Source organism: Uloborus diversus, unplaced genomic scaffold (assembly GCF_026930045.1).
Source record: "Uloborus diversus isolate 005 unplaced genomic scaffold, Udiv.v.3.1 scaffold_12, whole genome shotgun sequence".
Classification (NCBI taxonomy): domain Eukaryota; kingdom Metazoa; phylum Arthropoda; class Arachnida; order Araneae; family Uloboridae; genus Uloborus; species Uloborus diversus.
Window position 1 is genome coordinate 284,390 of NW_026557876.1, and position 19,507 is coordinate 303,896.

Sequence of the window (19,507 nt, forward strand, 5' to 3'; positions counted from 1 at the left end):
TACAAATCACCCACGTGCAATGTTACGGCGAACTTTTTGTAACTTTTTCTTCCAAATTAATGAAACTTTCATCAACAATTTTGTTTCGTTCATCGAATCAAATGACATTTGAAACAGTCGTTACTATCTTTGGTGTGTGTGTGTACTGTATATATATTTTAGGCAGGTGTTACAGACCCGACAATGCGCAAATCTATAGGTCGGATACCGAATCCGCTCCCGATGGTCGGAGCTCCAACCACTGCGTATATTTTAAATTAATCAAATATTTTTTGTGTGTATAATAAACTTTAAAGAGTTTCATAAGCTTTGTATAATACACTCATTCATATGTGTAACGAGGCATTCATTAAGTAAGGGTCCTGAGGGGGGGTGGAAAATTCTCTACATACCCTTGCTTGAAGGGGGGAGGGTTAGATCCATTCTTACGTAATATTTTCCAAGCCGATATTTTATATTAGAAATCCGCGGTCAAGTGGTTTGGCAAATATTATATTTCATTTGCTTCAGGAAGGTAAAAGGTATTATAGGATGAGCTGTTTTTTACTAGTGTTTCAAAGAATGAAACGTGTAAAATATAATAAAAGAATCGCTCTGTGTTTTGCATGCCTTATTTTTAATTATTATCGCATCATATACAAAAATTATTTGTCGAAAAAACATTCGGTCTAGATTCCTTACAGTAAACATTTCTTTACTCAAAAAGGTTTAAAAAAATAATAATGATAGTTAATTTAAGAACGATCCCAGTGATATAATATTTGTTATTTTATTATTGTGAAGAAAAAAAAAGAATCTTACGTAGATGTGAGGGGAGGGGGAATCTTACAGATCCTTACATAGGGGGAAGGGAAGGTCAAAAATTGCCAAAATTGTCCTTACGTAATTTAAGAATGGCCCCGAAGAAACAAAATTGAATTCAAACGTATCTTGTCATAATTTATGAGTGACTTTTTAAATTAATTTGGACTGATCTAACTTTTAAAACATTATTAATGTTAAAAGGCACATTGAGAATATCAATATAAAGTTTCAAAATTTTAAATCTGTTTATTTGGAACTGTGTGCGTTTTTTAATTTAATTTCAATCTTTAGAATCGGAAATGTACGTAATATTGCAAGTGGGTGATTTGTAACGATATACGAGTAGTTCAAGAAATATTATCAGTTAAAGTTTTAATAAAAAAGAAAATTATTCGTACTATTTACCATGCAGTTTTGTGCATCCTCTTCGGAAACACTAAAAACAGGGTTTTTTTTTTACATTTTTTTAACGTAAAAACTATTTTTTTTTCAAATGAAATAACAATTTTAAAAACAGTTTTAAATTCAAATACACAGCATAAGCACATGAAAACACATTAAAAAAAAATTCACCAAATGAGAGTAAAATGATTTTACCTATTTTATTCTAAAAAAGAGTGAAATATCGGCTTTCCAAAACGGAAAGCAGCCACTCTTTTACGATATTAATTTAGTCTTAAAAAAGAGTGAAAATAACTTATCAAAAGGGAGTGAAATTAACTTATCCAAAAGGAGTGAAAATAACCGCTCCGCAAAAGGAATGAAATTCACTCCTATAAGGAAAGTGCGTTTTCAAAACTGGAAAGGAGTGAAAATTTACTCAGTCTGAGTTGAAATCGCTGGAATTTTTTAAGAGAGTACATACAAGCTGTACCTTCACGGCGATACCCGTGCAAAGAATTTAAAGCTTAAACTAATGCTCCATAAGATTAAACTATGTCAACAGTTGCTCCGAAGCATAAAATAATCCCCCAACTCGATTATTTAACCTGACTAGAAAGTCGCCCGTCAGTGTATGAGGGGTGAAAATTTGCTTCCACGTACATTTGAAAGCAGCGATTGCCTGTTGGGGGACATTTTGGTAGTTTTAAGTTTTAACTCAAATTCCACTGGATTAACCCTTAACTCTGGTAGATAGCAGATAATGGTGATAGATAATGATGCAGTGGCTAGTAAACAATATTTTTTTTTTATTTTACAAAATGATGTTTCCGTGTTTCACTTTAAAACACGTAGCACTTCAGCGATTATTCGTTTTGAACAAGGAGCAGATTAAAATCCTGGATATTCACCGTGGGGTGCAAAAATGTCAGTTTATGATTTGACTTATAAGAAAATCCTAAATATTCAAATGGAAAGCAAATATCAAATTGACGCAAGACTGGCTTCGACAGGGAGGGGAGATGAAACACTAAATAACAATATGGATTGAGAAAAGCCTTCGAAATTTCTAAACCATCTGATGATTAAACTAATTAACTCATTAGAATGTGACACATTAATTGACAAAAAATTCAATTTTTCTATTTTCCCCTAAATTTCCGGAAATTTATTTTTCGCTTTACCCACCACTTTAAAATTTCCATAATTGTTACATCTCCAAATGTGACACAATAGGGAAAACGTCCCTTCCCGTTCTGAATGAACGACAGCACAATGTCACTTCATCCACGGACAACTTACTTGGGAGGTTGTCCTTCGCCATCTTGGAATTGATGCTTGGACGTCGATGGCAGCTCCCCATCTGCTCCTCGGCCACTCCCCTGAAACAGAGCAAACACAGGGCTCTTAGGATGGACAGCGGAATCGTGACTCGCTAACACATCAAACAGTAGTCCAAAAGACAACCGAAAAGGATGGTTCCTTTTCCAGTGACGATTTAATAAAAAAAAAAAAAAAAGTCGAAGGCAGAGAGCAGTCCTTTTTACTTAAAGAGTTAACTTTCAAAACGGATTATATCCTGTTTTAAAATCTTTTGGAAAAACGAAAAAACACGTTTTACGCAGAAACACTAACTGTTTGAATTTCGAATTTCCGACAATGTTTTGGTAGTGGCTATTCGCAACAACAAGTGACTATTGGCATATAAGTCTAGGAATTTTTCCTTCATTTTATCAGACCTAATTTACCAATTTTGTTTTGGACTACAAATCAGAATACTTGGTGATGTTCTGCAACGTAAAATAATTTAACCAAAATTGTTCTGCAAGTATTTCAAGCGTTGTATACACAAGAAACCAACCTGACCTTTTCCACAAATCGGGTGCCCTAAATCAAAATCGTTTTATGCAGGAGGTTCCCTTTCTTTTATTTCTCAGTTTTTAAAACTCTACTGCTGCTACGCATTTCTGTGGAACCTTAACCGATTGAGACTCTAAGGTGTCGAACCGCGGTTTTTTTTTGGTTCATTTTACATAGCATGAAGGAGCAATTAAAATAACGTTAATAAATAAACAAAATAACTAAAATCATAAATAAATTGAGTCTAATTAGGGCAGCACATAAAAAAACACTTCAAAACTTTCTAAATAATTGAAATATTTTCAGGATGTAAGAAGGTTAAAATCTCAAACAAGACACGCAATTTTCGGCAATGGACGTGCTTCAATGTTGGCATGTTTCCAAAACATACTTTAATGGAGGAAATTGCAGTGGATGAAGCTCGATTGGAAAAAATAAGGGAAAGGGGAACCAAAAACGCTAGAAAAATCAGGATCTTTTCAGATTTAGAATAATATATTTTTGCAGAAACTGCGGATGTCAGCAGAAATTTCACAGAAATTTTGTCTAAGTTTTCGTCACACATTTGAACAGAATTGTTCTGCAGCTCAGGCATCTGTTCTGCGACGCATGTCGCAAATTTTATATTATTCTGCATTGGGGGTTTGAATATAATTCTGGTATAAAACAGTAGATATCATCTCTTTTTCAAAAAAAAAAAAAAAAAAGCATTTTGTTCAGAAATAACTTTAAAATTGAAACAAAATGTTCAACATTTTTAAATACATATATATATTTTTTTACTCTACTTTACTCCTTCCTACTTCATTCTTTTGACTGAACATTAAAAAAAAAAAAAAAAGACCTTCAATCCAATTAAGTATGACCAAAGCCCATTCAAATAAAAACGTTGTAAGTATTAATAGAGATCACAAATTTTATCACAACTAATCACAATTTTTATCAAAACTTATCTCAATAGTGATATTCATCATGTAATATTAATTTAGTAATCATAATTTAAGGTAGCACTTGCTTAACATCTTGTTACAAATCTTGTAAATAGTAATTGTTTCTATGATTAATTTGATGCAGTCTGGCTAATTTTGGCTGTTGTTCCATCAATTTTCATCTGAAATTATCGTAGTAACTTAACCGGTAAATAGTTTCTTGTAATGAGTATACAACCCCCTAACATTCGAATGACGTATATGGTCCCCTGATCAGATTTCTGAAGGGAATAAAAAGAAAATATTGGTAGAACGCAATCGAAATTTCTCAATGGAATATTGTGGAAACTTTGAGGATTTATAAATAGCCATGGCGGCGTGTTCAAAGAAAGTCTTGACTGAGCTGTTGCGATGGAGAGTGTGTAGTGTATTAGCTCTGTTTTGCGAAGCCTTTGCGCTGTGTTTTTTGCGTATTTCGATGTGAATACGTGTGTTACCGCTGGCTTTATGGTGTTAGTTGACATTTGCCTAATTGCTGAGAATAATTTAGCAGTTGTTAACTACATTTCCAGTACATAATTGTAAATAAATTTCTTGTGTTTTTATCAAGAACTGTGTTGTCATTTAAGAATTTCTTGAAGTGGCTGGACTGGTAACAATATAAGAGCCTTGCACAAGGTGCAAGTTACTGCAATCTCTTAATATCACGCTTGGTTGGAAATGCTCAGTCGGTGCTTTGCTTCGCCATTTTATTTGTGAACTACTTTTGAATTGGAAGCGGCAAATTCAAATTTGGATATGTGCCCTTTTGCTATGAAAGTGAATGGAGTGGGTACTGGCCAATAAGGGATAGGTTCCACTTTGCTGTAGAAGACCTGGCGAGAAATAAGGGGATGGATATACACCGTTTAGGTGATAAAAACAATTACCGCCTATTACAACAGTAGATACAAACCACTTCGAGAAGAAAAATTAATGGTTCTGAAAACGGAAAAAAAAAAACTTTTTTTTTTCCAAAAGTGGATAAGCAAACTTCCCACTTTATTTAACATATAGAGAAAAAAAAGTTATTGGTTCGTGAAAATTTTCAAACTATGACAGATCCGAACGTTTTGAGGTGTGCCGAGTCCATTTCGACCACTTTTCAAAATGTCTGTCTGACTCTGTGTGAGTGTATTCCTGTGTCTGTACGTGTGTGCCGGGTTTTTGTGGCCGTTCTACAGCAAAAACTACCGCATGAAATTGAAACAAATTTGATGCCCCTATGTAAACTTGTGCCCATTAGTTTTTGGCGCGAATGAATCCAAGGGGGTCGATCAACTCGGAATGTTTTTTGAGTTGTGCGTTCCTGCTAGAATATCGTTCTTTTTAATGATTTGTTCATCAAAGGATCGTTCATACTTCTGATCCGCTCATTTGAACGACTTCGCTCATTTAAAAAACTGGCAGGTGATCTCTCTGCACGACATACTCACATACATTTGAAATGTTTCATAGGATCAGTAACATTCTTTGAAGAAAAAATAACTAAATTCATCTGAAAGTAAGAAAATATGGCTATGAAAAATGAATAAAAGGAAGCTTTATTCAGGTTTTGATGCAAAAAGCAATTACAGTTGATTTTGTCAGACACTTCTCAGTTGCTGAACGGTAAGATTCGTTTTCCATTCCAAAAATCACAGATTCCATTTCAGCATGTCAAAAAATAAAAACATTAAACATTTCCACAGCTACAGCACTGCATATGTGATTAGTGTTATTAATAAATAGACCATGCAACGAAAAAAGTAACGCCAAATATACCGGTAACTCAGCCGGCACAGGTTTGGGTTTTGGACTCTACGAAACTGGTTCAGGACAGGACAGGTGGTTTTTACCGTCCGAAACTGTCTGAAAGTGTTTTAAACAGGCCAAAAGTATACTAAAGGTAAAGAGGAGTAATCTAATCAATCAGTATTTGATGTAATATTCGTAATGCATAAATATAAATACCTTGTAATTAATGAGTATTTGATAATATTTTTCTTTGAAATGATAATCAGTAAAAAATATTTAACTTAAAAAAAAATTTGCCAATAACTCGATTACATAAAAACTTCCTTTTGTAACAGTTGGTATGGTAATGAAAGGAAATTCCAAACACTACCTAGACAACCAACTCATTTCAGTTCCATACGTAACTCAAAGGAATGTTCTAAAATGTATGATATTTAGGCGCTGAGAAAGAAAAAAGCTTAATGTTTTTGATGGTTTCTGCATGCAAGTTTTACATGATGTTTTAACGAATATTCTTTTTAAAATCTTTGTAGATTAAAGAACAATAAATTGTTGATTAAATAGATGCACTAAAACTTTAAGAATTCGTTTTTAATTCATATTTTCAATATAATACTTTCTGTAACCACATATTAAAAAACAATGGCAGCTTGACAATTTTTAGAAACAAATTATTGGCATTTTCCTAAAGTAGTTAGGTGGTAATTCAGTTTTAGATCACGAAATGGCACCATAGCCAAGAGAAGAAAATCTTCACAAAGCTGTGCCAAAACTTTCAAATATATTTGTATTTTTCCTCCCTTCAGTTCCAAATTGTCACTTATTGCATTTTAGTCATTTATTGCATTATATTTTGAACATTTTCATTTTCACATGCACAAAAATGTCGAAAAATTTGGTTACAATTTTATTAGGGGAAAAAAACCGTGCGTACAAATTGAAATTCTTAATGAAGAATTCATGTCCCTCGTAACTAGATTAGAATCATCTATAAGTAGCAATAGGTAATAATATAAGTAGCAATAAGTTATGTATGTATTTAGACTTGAATGTTCAACCCCCACCCCTCCCCCATGGAACAACTCTGTAAGCCGGAGTACCAGATAATTACAAAAAAAAAACTCACCAAAAAATACTCCACAGTACAGATGAGAACAAAAAATAAGTGCAACTTTTTTTTAATGGTGAACAACATTAGACAGTAATAATCAGTAAAAAAAAGCACAATCAGTACAGATCATAGGGATGTTATAGAAAACAAAAGGTTTGCCAGAAAAGTGATAAAAGCTAATTTTAGAAATAATTTTGGCGACAGAAAGCGTGAGGAGAATTTTAGCAGGTGCGTGGGACAGGAAGTCGAATGTCAAAATATTTTGCTCGTAGCCCAAACAAGTTTCATAAAACATTACTGATGGATGCATTGGAAAACTGCAAATGAACTGCGAAGATTCAAGAAAAATGACAAATGAAGCCGAAAGTGAAAAAGTACGAATGAATATATTGTACTGCAAACGGAGAAAAAGGAAATTTGAGGTTCATTGAGAGTTAAAAATTTGAAGATACTACAGACGTACCGAGTACTCGGTAAGTACTCGGTACTCGACCAATACCGAGTAGTTGTAAAAAATTAAATATTGTTCAAAGCAGATTTTACAATTAATAAAAAAGTGCAACCACATAATATACTGCAATCATTTACAATTCAAATTTAAATGTGAAATTCAAATTTTGAGAATGATGAAGTATGTTACGCTTTTTTATATTATTAAATGGTTTTTTGAAGCACAAAAATACCTTTTCTTAAAAACTAAAACGACGTTAAAAGCACAAATGTGCAGGAACACTGCAGACACGTGTTTTGGCATTACAAGGAATGCTTTTTCAATGCACAAAATGTGAGCTTGTAGATTTAAAGACATCCGACAAAAGTCGGATTTTTTTACATTCATTACCTCACATTTTATGCACTGAAAAGGATGTTCCTTGTGATGCAGAAAAGCAATCTAGCAATTACCAAAAAAAAGCGGAGATTTCATCACAAGTGCATCAACACAATGTTCCAAACTACTCACCGCTCAAAAGAAGAGTTGTTTATTTTAAGTGAACGAACGGCTCGGTTCATCTTGAGGATTCGTTCTTTTTGACCCGTTCGTTCACTAACGACCCAACCCTGGCGCCTGCTATTGCAGAGGAAGTAACACGTGGAATCACATAAAATTTAGTTCATATATTGCCCCTAACAAGTACAGGTGCTGATTCAATTTTGGTGTCCATAGCTCAAACGGAGGCTGAGCTATAGAATGGTTTTTGTTGTCACTTGTGACTGCTATATCTCGAGAAATAATGAAGGGGCGGTGCAATCAAACGTTCTTTCTTTTTGATTGAGAGTGCCATATCACCAGAAGTAATGCTACGTTCTGGATGAAATTTGGAATGAATGTGAACATATATGTAAACAGGTGTGGTTAAATTTGGCACCAATAGCCTCAAGGCTGTGTGGTTTTTTTAATTTTTTTGTGAACAAAAATAGTTTTATTAATGCAGCAATATGAACGATTAATCATAACAGACTGTCGTCAGCATACATTCGCGTGATTTTCATTGTTGGAAAATGACCGGAAAATCTCCGTGCTTTTGAAAATTTTAACTGTTGCAATAATCCTGTATTTAAAAAAATAAAATACATTAATAATTAATAAAAACAAGGCTTTTAAAACAACTTTCAATTTTCACTCTTTGCTTTGCTTTTCAGGGTTCGTACTCTATTTCGATCATGAAAAAATTCCATGACTTTTTCATGACTTCATAAAAATTTTCATGACCTTGTTACATGAGGTTTATTTAGAGCATTGAAATCCCCTTATTCCTGTGTTTTATCGCCTCAATTAAGATCTAAATTTTCTAAAACTTTCGACAAATTAAGACAAACTCGGATCAGTTCTGCAATGAAGGTTTTATGGGTGGTAGAAACAAACTCGCATGGAATTGATTTTTCCATTTTTTGAGCGGGCGGGACAAAATCAAGACCATGGAAAATCGCTACTACAGAACATAAATTATATGAAGTGTTGAAAATAATGGTAAACTCAAAATGAGCGATGCCCAAGCAGTAAAATTACATTGCAAAGAAAATACGTGCGGCTGATACCGAAGTGGATGCAATCAGATTTCAAAATTCAGACTTATTTTTGGGTTCCTTCCATTTCTCAGTTTTAACGGCTTCTATGTGCAAAACTGCTAAATCACTCAAGATTTTTAAGGTTTGTTTTAGCTACTTTTACTTTCTCTAAGCCCAGGACATTTTTCCATGACTTTAAATAAATTTCCATGACTTTTCCAGGTCTGGCATTTGCTCATAGGCCGCACAAACCCTGGTTCTATTTATTTAGTCGTTACAATTCAGGGGGCGTCAATGGACCGACAGTAGTTGTTATCATTGCTCTAAGCTTATTTTATGAATGCATGCTTTTCAGTCGCCATTTCATGAACGGTCGGCCCCATGTTAGTGACACTCGAAGTGCTTTTTGGTTCGTGACAGCGAACAAAACACTGTGTCACGAGGATCTGGCACCACCCATTTACAACGTTTGAACTTATTTCCCAGAAACATTTCGGTCAAAGATTTTACGGCGCAAGTCGTCGAAGTATAGTGCTTCGAGGAACGGATCGAATACAAACACAAATTTGGGAAGTGAAGTGGGAAAGGAATGGGAGTTTGAAGTGTTTGCATTCAAACCCAAACTGTGAGGAACGATGTCATTAAAGAAAGTACGACAAACTGAAATTCAGTTTTGAGTGCGAGTCATTTCGACGCACACAACCAAACTCAGCAGTGCAAACAAAAGTGCGTTTAGAAATTCATCACCTTATTCGTTCTGCTCCGAGGAAGTCCGTTTGCAAAACTTTAAGTACACAACACTGTCACAAAACATTCGGTTGCCTGGAATTTAGTTTCATTTCGGGAGAGTAATAACAAAACACACAGTCTCACTTACCGAGTTCATTTCGACTTCAGTTTTTCTTTTCTTGACTTTCGTGAAAATACTCGATTTCTTTCTTTTTCCTTTTGAGGATATCCTGAAAATAAAAACAAATGAAACATTATAAATTTAAACATATTTTTCGATTGATGACTTAAGACTGAAAAACAAGGGATTTAAATCACTTATTAACATGAACATCAAACTACCCCCCCCCCCCCCACAGCCCTGCATTAATTATCTGTTCTCACTAGTGATGCGACTAGTGCTTTGGCCGAATACAGAATACCAAACATTTGGCCACGATACTTTCCAAATGGCCTCCTCCTTTTCGTCTAAAAATTCATTTCATTAACAGTTCAATGAACATAATTAAAGGTTTGAAAAATGATTTTCAGCACATTTTTTAAAAAGTATAACATTCTTTTAAACATTAAAATTATTCGGCCAATAAACTACTGAAATCCAGAATATGCAAGCAAACTCTAATTTTACATCCCCCAAGCCTGTATTTTCTTCAAATTTTACATTTTATTTATCGGGAACAATGTATTTGCTCAACAATAGTTCTTAACAAACATATTTCTTCAAAAAAAAAGGGAATTTCTCTTCTGTTAGAGGCATTTTTTCATGAAGCTACTGAAATAAATAAGAAAAGAAGATGAATTAAACGGAAGTGATTGAGCACGATACAGTGTTGCCAGATTGGGGGAAATTTCCCCAATTTGGGGAAATCTGGTGCTCTCCGGGGTAATTTTGGGGAAATGGGTTTTGAGGGGAATTCTTTGGGGAAAAAATTTTTTCTTGGGGGAAAACCCGGGGAAAAAAAATCTTGCATTTAAATTCGTGTCTTGACACCTGGTTGTTGCATTGTTTGTATTAAACAGCGTTGGTTTAGCTTTGCTCAACTTGATGGAATTCGCATTTCGCTTTATGTGGAATATTATGTTACGGAATTCGCATTAATGTTCTGTGTAAGTAACTAGTTATACGTGAAACAGGTAGAAATAAGTGTGATGAAGAATGTTCTTGGATAAATATATACAAAAATCAAAGTTTAAATTTACATACAGAAACAGAGTAGTCAATGCGAGTAGAAAAAAAAAATTTGGCTATTTCTTATCTTTCGATCAGGCGCTTGTATTTATGACTAGTGGAACCCACACGGCCTTTCCCGTAGTAGCAAATTTGAAGGTGTTTTGGTTCCCCTGTATATTTACAAATAATGCATGATGAATTTCTTGCCCATTGGCTTGCCCACGTATGGTTCCACGTTATGATAACTTTAACTTGGTAATTTAGTCGTCCATCTTATAATTATTTTGCTCGGGAAAATGTTCGTAAAATCGGAATAGAAAAAGAACAAAATCGAATTTTTGAAAAATTGCTTAAAGGTGCATACCCCCATGTTACAAACTAATTATTTGCCGAATTTCATGAAAATCGGCCAAGCGGTCTAGGCGCTATGCGAGTCACAGAGATCTTGACAGAGAGAGATTCGGACGGAGAGATATCCAGACAGAGACTTTCAGCTTTATTATTAGTAAAGATACAGAAAGATAAAGGTAAAGAAGACAAAAAAAAAAGGCGAATATAGGAAGGAAAAAAAGTTGGGGAATTTTATAAGAAAATTTGGCTATTTGGGGGGGAAAAAATTCAAGAGACAAAAATATCAGATGAAGTCGATTCATTTCATGAAAATATTAGTGGAAAAACAGTTTTTGAATTTGGGGAATTTTGATAGAAAACATCGCTTTTTGGGGAAAAGTTGGAAGGGAATTGGGAAAATCTGGATATGACCATCTGGCAACACTGGCACGATACTACATCACATAAATTTCTATCCTATACACGTGTATTGAAATTAACAGTAACAAACAAATTTCTCAATAAGCAAATTCAATTTCTACTGTCATTCCAATAGAAAGAATATGATTTATATCTAGAAAAACCCAATTTATTGGCGTAGGTACCACGAAAGGAACTCGCGAACAAAATTTTGAGAAACGATGTTGATCAGTTCTAGACCACGAACCAGGGTTGGCAAAAACCCGGGTTTTTTTAAAAAAGCCCATGGACCCAGGGTTTTTTGGGTTTTTTTAAATAAAACCCAAAAAAAACCCAACTAAAGCTGGGTTTTTTTAAAGAAATGTGGGTTTTTTGTCTTTTTTTAGGGAAAATGTGGGGTACTTGTAGAATATTGTAACGTAAGTATATGGACAAAGCATAAAAATTGTATTGGGGGTAAAAAAAAGCTGGAAAATTCAGCGTTTTCTAAAGAAAAGTATAAAAGACGACGAAACCCAAGAATGGTGAAGTTTCAGATTTTTTAGTTTCCATGTTTACCAACAGTTACGGCAAAGTTACTTCTCCAGTGATAAAATCTTTGTTCGTACGCTCGTTTTTAATTACTACATTATTATTATTATTATTATTATTATTTTGCATTTTACTTTATTGTATTTCATTTTGTTATGCGAAACTACTGTAGAACCTCAAATAGTTTAAATCCCTTTTTACTGAATTCCAGCTTAATCAAGACATTTCTTTGAATTTTATGTTGCCTGTTTTTCTATTTCTGTGTACAGAGTAAGGAATATTAAACTTTTTGATAAGAAAAGGAAAATACTCTACATCCTATTCTGTTTTCCGTCCGACCATTTGTAAAACCTGTTAATTTCTAAAAAATATACCTTGTGTGTGTTTGGGATTTGTGACGTGTTGGTTTGCAGAAAATAATTCACGTGAAAGCCTTTTAACTAGAATAGTTTCCTCTGTACAATCTACAAATATTGAGAAAATCAGACGTGACAGGACTTAGTCAAGATAATTTGAGTTATTTATTGTCCAGTTAAGGAAAAAAGTTAAATATATTTATTTAAAATCTTTGAAGAACTTTTTTAATGCCGTTAACAGTTAAGAAATACTATTAAAGCTCAAAATTCATTTTTTATAACCATTGTCTGTGGTGAAGAACAAATAAAAAAGAAGTTTAAATTGTGAAAGTATTTGAATTAATTAAAGAGAATTCTCAGAAAATTTAAAAAAACCCAAATGTGGGTTAAATAATGGGTTTTTTTAGATGGGTTTTTTCAAAAAAACCCACTGGGTCCAACCCAATTGGGTCCAATCCGGCCAACCCTGCCACGAACACTATATTGCACCTCAACAGTTTCGGATCTGTTTAAATAGTTTCCTTCAACGAAGTTCGAGTCTTCCTCAACACAGAACTAAAATAAAAATTAATAACCCTGTTCGTTAAAAATAGTGACACCAAACCGGCAGAAGAGTCTGAACACGTTATTTCCAGCATGATTGGTACGTTGTTTCAAACGTAAAATTCTCCGTAGAAATATATTCACAAAGTTGCAAGTCAAACACAAAGTGAAGCGAAGTAAGAAATAACAACGTCAAATTGTAAATTACTGCAGACACGTGTTTCGGCGTTACGAGGGACGCCTCTTTCAACGCAAAAAGTAATAAGCTTATGGATGAAAAGACATCTACTTTTGCATTGAAAAAGGCAGTCCTCGTAACGCCGAAACACGTGTCTGCAGGGGTGCCCCCCCTCAAGTTCAATGGCGCAAATCCCCCCTTAAAAATCTCCCTCCCTTTTAGTTTTTATTTTCAGCTCTTTTTTTTTAATATATTTTTTATTTAAAAATTTTTTTTTTAAATATTATTTACAGTCGGACCTCCATATGTCGAAGTAGCGAATTGCCGGAAAAAAATTCGATATATAGAAATTTCCATATATAGAAACAATATGTTTTTATCATAAATCTCCTAAAACATTAAAATTAAAGCTAATTTTCGTGTATGAACCCCAATTTCTAATTTATACGAGCATCCGATTAAAAAGTTAAGAATTAAAAAACTAACAGAAATTACACTTTTGCTTCTTCACGCATCTTCATTTTTCGTCAATTCAACTTGTTCCGCAACATGAGGGTATTTTCGTTTCGACAATGTGATCGAGAGAAAAAGAAAAAAAATCACAATCTACTTAACCTGAATGATTTTTACTGAAGTTAAAAGACAGAAAATGATAATCAACAGACAAAAGAGATAACTTGAAACTGATTTTACAGTGTTACTGGTAATAAGATTTGAAATGAACTTGACGGAATTTAAGAACTCCAGAACGGAACAACGACCTTTCTACACACCTCTCAGCCCCAGATTCCATATGAGTTTCCTAGCAACTTTTAGTGAACATAATTTTCTCCCCTAACCTTCATTTTACATGAGACAAACAGTCTAAATTGGAAAAAAAAAATCTACGAATGTCTCGAGAGAAATTTCGATATATAGAGATTTTTTCGATATATAGAAACAATTTTTCTATGTAATGAACATAGACATTTGCTGGAATTTCGATACATAGAAAATTTCGATGCGTGGAAGTTCGATATGTGGAGGTCCGACTGTATTTACTTTAAATTATTGTTATTATTGATATTTTATTCGAAAAGTTCTGTGCTACGCCAATGACACACACACACAAACTAAATAAACAGAGAAAATTAAATACAAACAGAATAAACTGAAGTAAAATAAAATAAAACACAAACAAAATGCACTGAAATAAAATAAAATAATTTTAAATTGAAAATAAATCAATTTAAACAAAAAATAAATCAATAAATCAATTTACATATATAAATAAAACAATTTAAAAAAATCCCCCCCCCCCAACAATTTGGATAGAGCAACTTGCACCGAAATCCTCCCCCCCCCCCCCTCCTGTGGTCACCCCTGCGTGTCTGCAGCAACCTGCAATCTGTGGTCTTTTGACGTTGTTATTTCTTACTTTACTTTTCAGCACCAAGGTATTTATTTATCTCACAAAGTGAAGCCTCTGCAGAAACCTCGGCTCAAAAGCCTTACGCACTTCAAAGAGCAACGTAAGGCAGCGAGAAGCAAAGGTATACTGTATACTGTAATAAAAGGTATACTGTACGGCAGCGCCTACAGGGCTATTAGTACTATCTCTTGCCCAAAGACAGAGGACAGGATCCCCCTGGATTGTACTGGTTATCTCCACATTTTTAATTTTGTCATTTACACCCCTTTGCTTCCGCCCGCCTCCAGTCGTCTTTTAATGGACGAGAACAAAATGTCACATAATATCTCCATTGACCAGAAAGTGTCTTTCAGAACCTGGAGCTCTCTAATTGTGTACCAAATGTACTGATGACTTATTTTCAAAAATCTGGAGACTTTATGTGATGAAAAAAAAAAGACCTATCTGCCAGGGTTTAAGCTGAGTTCAAAAGTTCTTCAATGAAAAAGCTTAAATGGGGAAAAAAGCTTTAGCAAAATGCTAAGATCTTTCGGGGAACGAATACGTTTGCATATCTTCTTGGATGTCTTAATGTGTTTCATTCGCAGTTTATAATTGAATTTCAAATTTAACCAAATGCTTCTCAACAAATGTAGCACTTACTATAAAATATGGTATGAAAAAGATGGTACGTATAGAATGATACCTACCATCGAAAGAGATCGTGGGACATAAACCCCATTCAGACTAAGTATTGTTTAACTTCATAGCAATTAAAAAATCTTAGCGATGATTAGTATTTTTTTTTTTTGAGAGGATAATTTTTATGTATAAAAATGTTCATACCCCACTTGATTCTTCAACCAATTTATAATTTATTTTTTGACTTAACAAGCAGTTTATACGTGTGCAAATAGTGTCTTCTGCATTTTGTGATGCAGAATCGTCAACTTTTCTTATATTTTAGTGAATATTGATCCATTCGGACATCAATGCACCTCGAGGGTAGACTAGTAACGGAAGTGGCAAATGATTCGAAATAAGAAAAGGCTGCTGCGAAATCGAAATGATGAAATCCTACCCTTCCCCAGGAGGAGCTCCAAGTTCCACCAATGAACTGCTTTCTCTATTAAACTATCTTCCCCACACACCCATCCAGCCTCCTCCCCGCATTGGAGCAAGGATGCCAGAGAAGCCCTCTTTTCATTCCTCCCTTCTCACGAGAAAGGGAGAAAAAGCGTTTGGTTTCTATCACCTCCGTTGGTATCCTCCCCCTCTCTCATTTTCTTTCTTTCTTTTTTTTGGCATGTGTCTGACACTCAGCGAAATGTTTGAGCAAAAAAACGAAAACGCCTTGCTTCATTTCGCAATTGGGAAAGTATTTTCGCATTTTGCGAAAAATGAGACCGTAGCAGAAACCTTGCTATCTGCTAAAAATTCTGAATATTTTTTTTCTTTTCTGAATCGTAATCGGTGTTTGTACAGAACTAAAAATTCGCAGCACGATCTTCACAAACTGTAAAATTTACATATTGTTGAAAACTATGTAGGAAACCATACTATTTTAATGATTATTTTTCACTTCTAAGTTGTCATATTTAACAAGAAAATGAAAAGATTGGTAACTTCCCATCCTCACCCCTCATTTTTGTCATACTATTCAATTTTTATACTCATTTTGTGCTGAGAGAAAAAAAAACCTTTGCCCCATGTATGTTTTATGCTTGTATTTTATCTACTTATGATTCCTTTTGTTTTTGTATTAAAAATTAGCTTCAAAAAATAAAATAAGTCTTGACCTTCCAAATATGTACAAAGTATTCTGTTTTAGTGGTTTCATCCAGAAATTTTGTATACATTTATTGTGTGAGTCAATGAATGGTCAAGATTTGCAGTAGACATTTTTTGGAGCCAATTATTAAAGAAAACACTTAAAAATGTCAATGTACTAAAACACCCATCAAGCGTGATAAACGCTTGATGGTATTCTGACAGCGCCGAATATTTGTTGCATCACAAATTCTTACATATGATTCTGCAGAGGTTGAAAGAATGTTTTTGGCTTTTCGTTTTTGTACTCATTTAATAAGAAAATCAATAACCGCTTCAGGCGTTTAATGTTGTTTGAGTTATTCGTAGTCTATACAGTCGAGCTATTTATATCCTTTTCCGATCCAAAGCGCAAAAAAAAAAAAAAAATAATGATACAACCTTAAAGTCACACATTTACCAGCAATAAAAAAGAGAAAGTTAATAATGAAAAGAGCGCCGCTTGTTTTGATTCTCCCAAATGAAAGGGGCGGAAATAATAAAAGTCAACTTTTGTGAACAGTAGAAACAACTCTAACTTCATGGGATACGAACGAATCAGAAAATAAATTTTCCACTTCTTTAAAAAAAGAATGGTTGAAACACTTACTTTGGAGCTCTGAATTCGTAGTCAATTCCGTTCGAGAAACAAGATACTTCCAAACAGAACAAAATGGTTGCCCGCACAAGCAAACTACATTATATTACATTAGGCGGGGCAGTCAAAGAGAAGAAGAGAGGATATTTGCACAGAGGGCTTTTCCTCTTCAATAATTACGACACATGGTAGTCGGCAAGGATAGGGTGTTAAGTGACGTCATACTGGTGGACAAACTCTAAGCGCTGCTGACAACTAAACATACCGGTTTACTCGGCTGTCAAAGCATCTCTTTCGCTTCCATGTTTTTCAATCGTATAGCCCGGTCAAAATAGACCAAAAAAAAGCGAAAGTTCGGAAAAATTCCCATAAAGCTGAAAATTTGTATAGACCTTAAGAACATCATTATACATGAAATGTCAAAAGTCCTCATCGATCCGAGTGGAGCTAAAAATTTTATGCAAGGTCAAAGGTCAAAAAATCAATTTTTCATATATATCTCTTAAACGATAATAGTCAGCGAAAAAATGGAGGTTACAAAGTTTGAAAGGTATGCAATTGTGTACAAACAAGTGGGGATTCCGAGGATGGGTCATGGGGGTCATACCTTCCACCCTAAAGCTACTAAATATAGGTTAAAATGGCATTGGAGACATATTAAAAAAAAAAAATTCCCTTAGACCCCTTATTTGTACCCCTATTTGGTACTTTGACTATGAAATTAACACAAATATAGTTAAGGACAACACTAAAGTGAAGTGTCAGACGTCCCCATCGATCCCGGTGAAGCTAAAAATTTTATTCAAGGTCAAAGGTCAAAAACCGATTTTTCGCAACTATCTCTTAAACGGTAAGTGTTATTGTAAAAATAGGGGATACAAAGATTGAAAATTAATAGATAATTAATAAATAATTAATAGATAATTATGCACAAACGGGAGGGGATTCAGTGGATGGGTCAAGGGGTCATACCCCCCTCTCCCTAAAGCGATAAAATAAAGTCTAAAACTGCTGTTCAAGGACTCAAATTTCTAAAAATTCACCCTAAAATCCCAATTTTTGTCTAAATATTGCACTTTGACTATGAAATTACCATAGAAATAATTAGAGACATCATTATAAACGAAATTTCAAACGTTCCCAACGTATCCCAGTGGAGCTAAACGTTTTATTCAAGGTCGAAGCTCAGAAAATCAATTTTTCACAAATATCTCTAAAACGGTAAGTGTCTTAAAATAGAGGATACAAAGTTTGAAATCTATGCATTTATGTACATACAAGCGGAGATTTAGAGGCTGTGCCTTGGTGGTCTTACCCCCCAGCCCTCCCCCCCCGTAAGCGACAAAATTAAAGCTGCATTTTGATGACATATTTCGTTGACCTTAAACCCCCCTATTTGTGCCCTAAAATTACTTTGATCCCTTTCTGATAACGAGTACTTCCAAAACCAGAAACTGGATCTGCCCTAGGTGTTAAAAAAGCCCAATATTTGTGCCCCCCGATAAATGATAACATTCATAAGGTATCGCAGTTTTTGAAACTTGGAAATAGTACTGAAGCTCCCTTTCTTTCTTTCGAGTGACCTCGAGAAACTACACTTGACCGCTATGCCTATCCCCTCTTACGATTCACACACCCCCTTCAAATTGAAAAGATCAAATTACATTCAGGGGAGAGTGGATGCGCTTAGATTCCTTTGTATGAGCAAAGTCAGTCGCACAAGTGCTCCTATTAACAGGGAGTGATTCTTTGTTGTGAAAAGTCGGGTTTATTGATACTATTTTTGATATGAATACGCACCCTTAACAAATAATTCTTCAAAGATGCCGCAAGATTGCTTCATTTGCAATAAATCTTTGACTGACGGTGAAATTGTTACTGTTGAACGCGGACTAAAATCTATAATTGATTCAAGTAGTGCAAGGAACGATGGGTTTGTTGAATACTTGAAAGACAAACAGTCGGTGGATCAGTTCATGTAGTGTCGCAAAATCTACACCCGAAAGTGGGCATTGCGGCAGCTAAAAGACAACAAGAGACAGAGGCCAGTACATCTCTGAGTAGTCCACCTCGTACTAGAGTCCTATCACGTGAGACAACATTTCGTTTTAAAAACTGTTGCTCATTTTGTGGTGATGAAGCAAATGAAGAGACTGAAAAGAAAAAACAGCAGAATATACGGCGTAGAATTTGTCAAGTTGCTACTCTTTCCTTTAAAGATAATATTCTAAAGATTACACATAATCGTTCAGATGACGTAGCAAAAATTGTTATTGCACGCATACAATATGAATACGATTTAGTTGCTGCTGAAGCGGAGTACCATTCTAATTGCTACACTGCATTTCTAAAGCGTTCTGTAGGTCTTAAAGCAGGTCGTCCGGAAAATCCCGCTGTTACTATGGCGAAGAAAGAAATATTTGATTATATTGAAAATAATGATGATTGTCAGTTTTCACCGTAAGAACTAAAAAATATTTGTAAAACTGAAATCCCAGATGATAAAACAATCAAAAACAGATTAAAGTTAAGGTATGGCAATAGAATGATTATAACCGAGAAACGTGGAAGTTTAGCAATGATT

General features: G+C 34.4%; 1 protein-coding gene across 1 annotated transcript in view; it reads right to left on the minus strand.

Moving 5' to 3' along the window:
• LOC129232388 (26S proteasome non-ATPase regulatory subunit 10-like) overlaps window positions 1-17,004 on the minus strand; it is a 165,181-nt gene extending 148,177 nt beyond the window's left edge. The window contains exons 1-2 of the mRNA XM_054866538.1: window positions 16,936-17,004; window positions 9,746-9,827 (exon numbers count right to left, since the gene is read on the minus strand). Of these exons, the coding sequence (XP_054722513.1) occupies window positions 9,746-9,754 (9 nt within the window). The 5' untranslated portion in view covers window positions 9,755-9,827; window positions 16,936-17,004. The remainder of the gene's footprint in view (window positions 1-9,745; window positions 9,828-16,935) is intronic.
• Window positions 17,005-19,507: the final 2,503 nt, after the last annotated feature.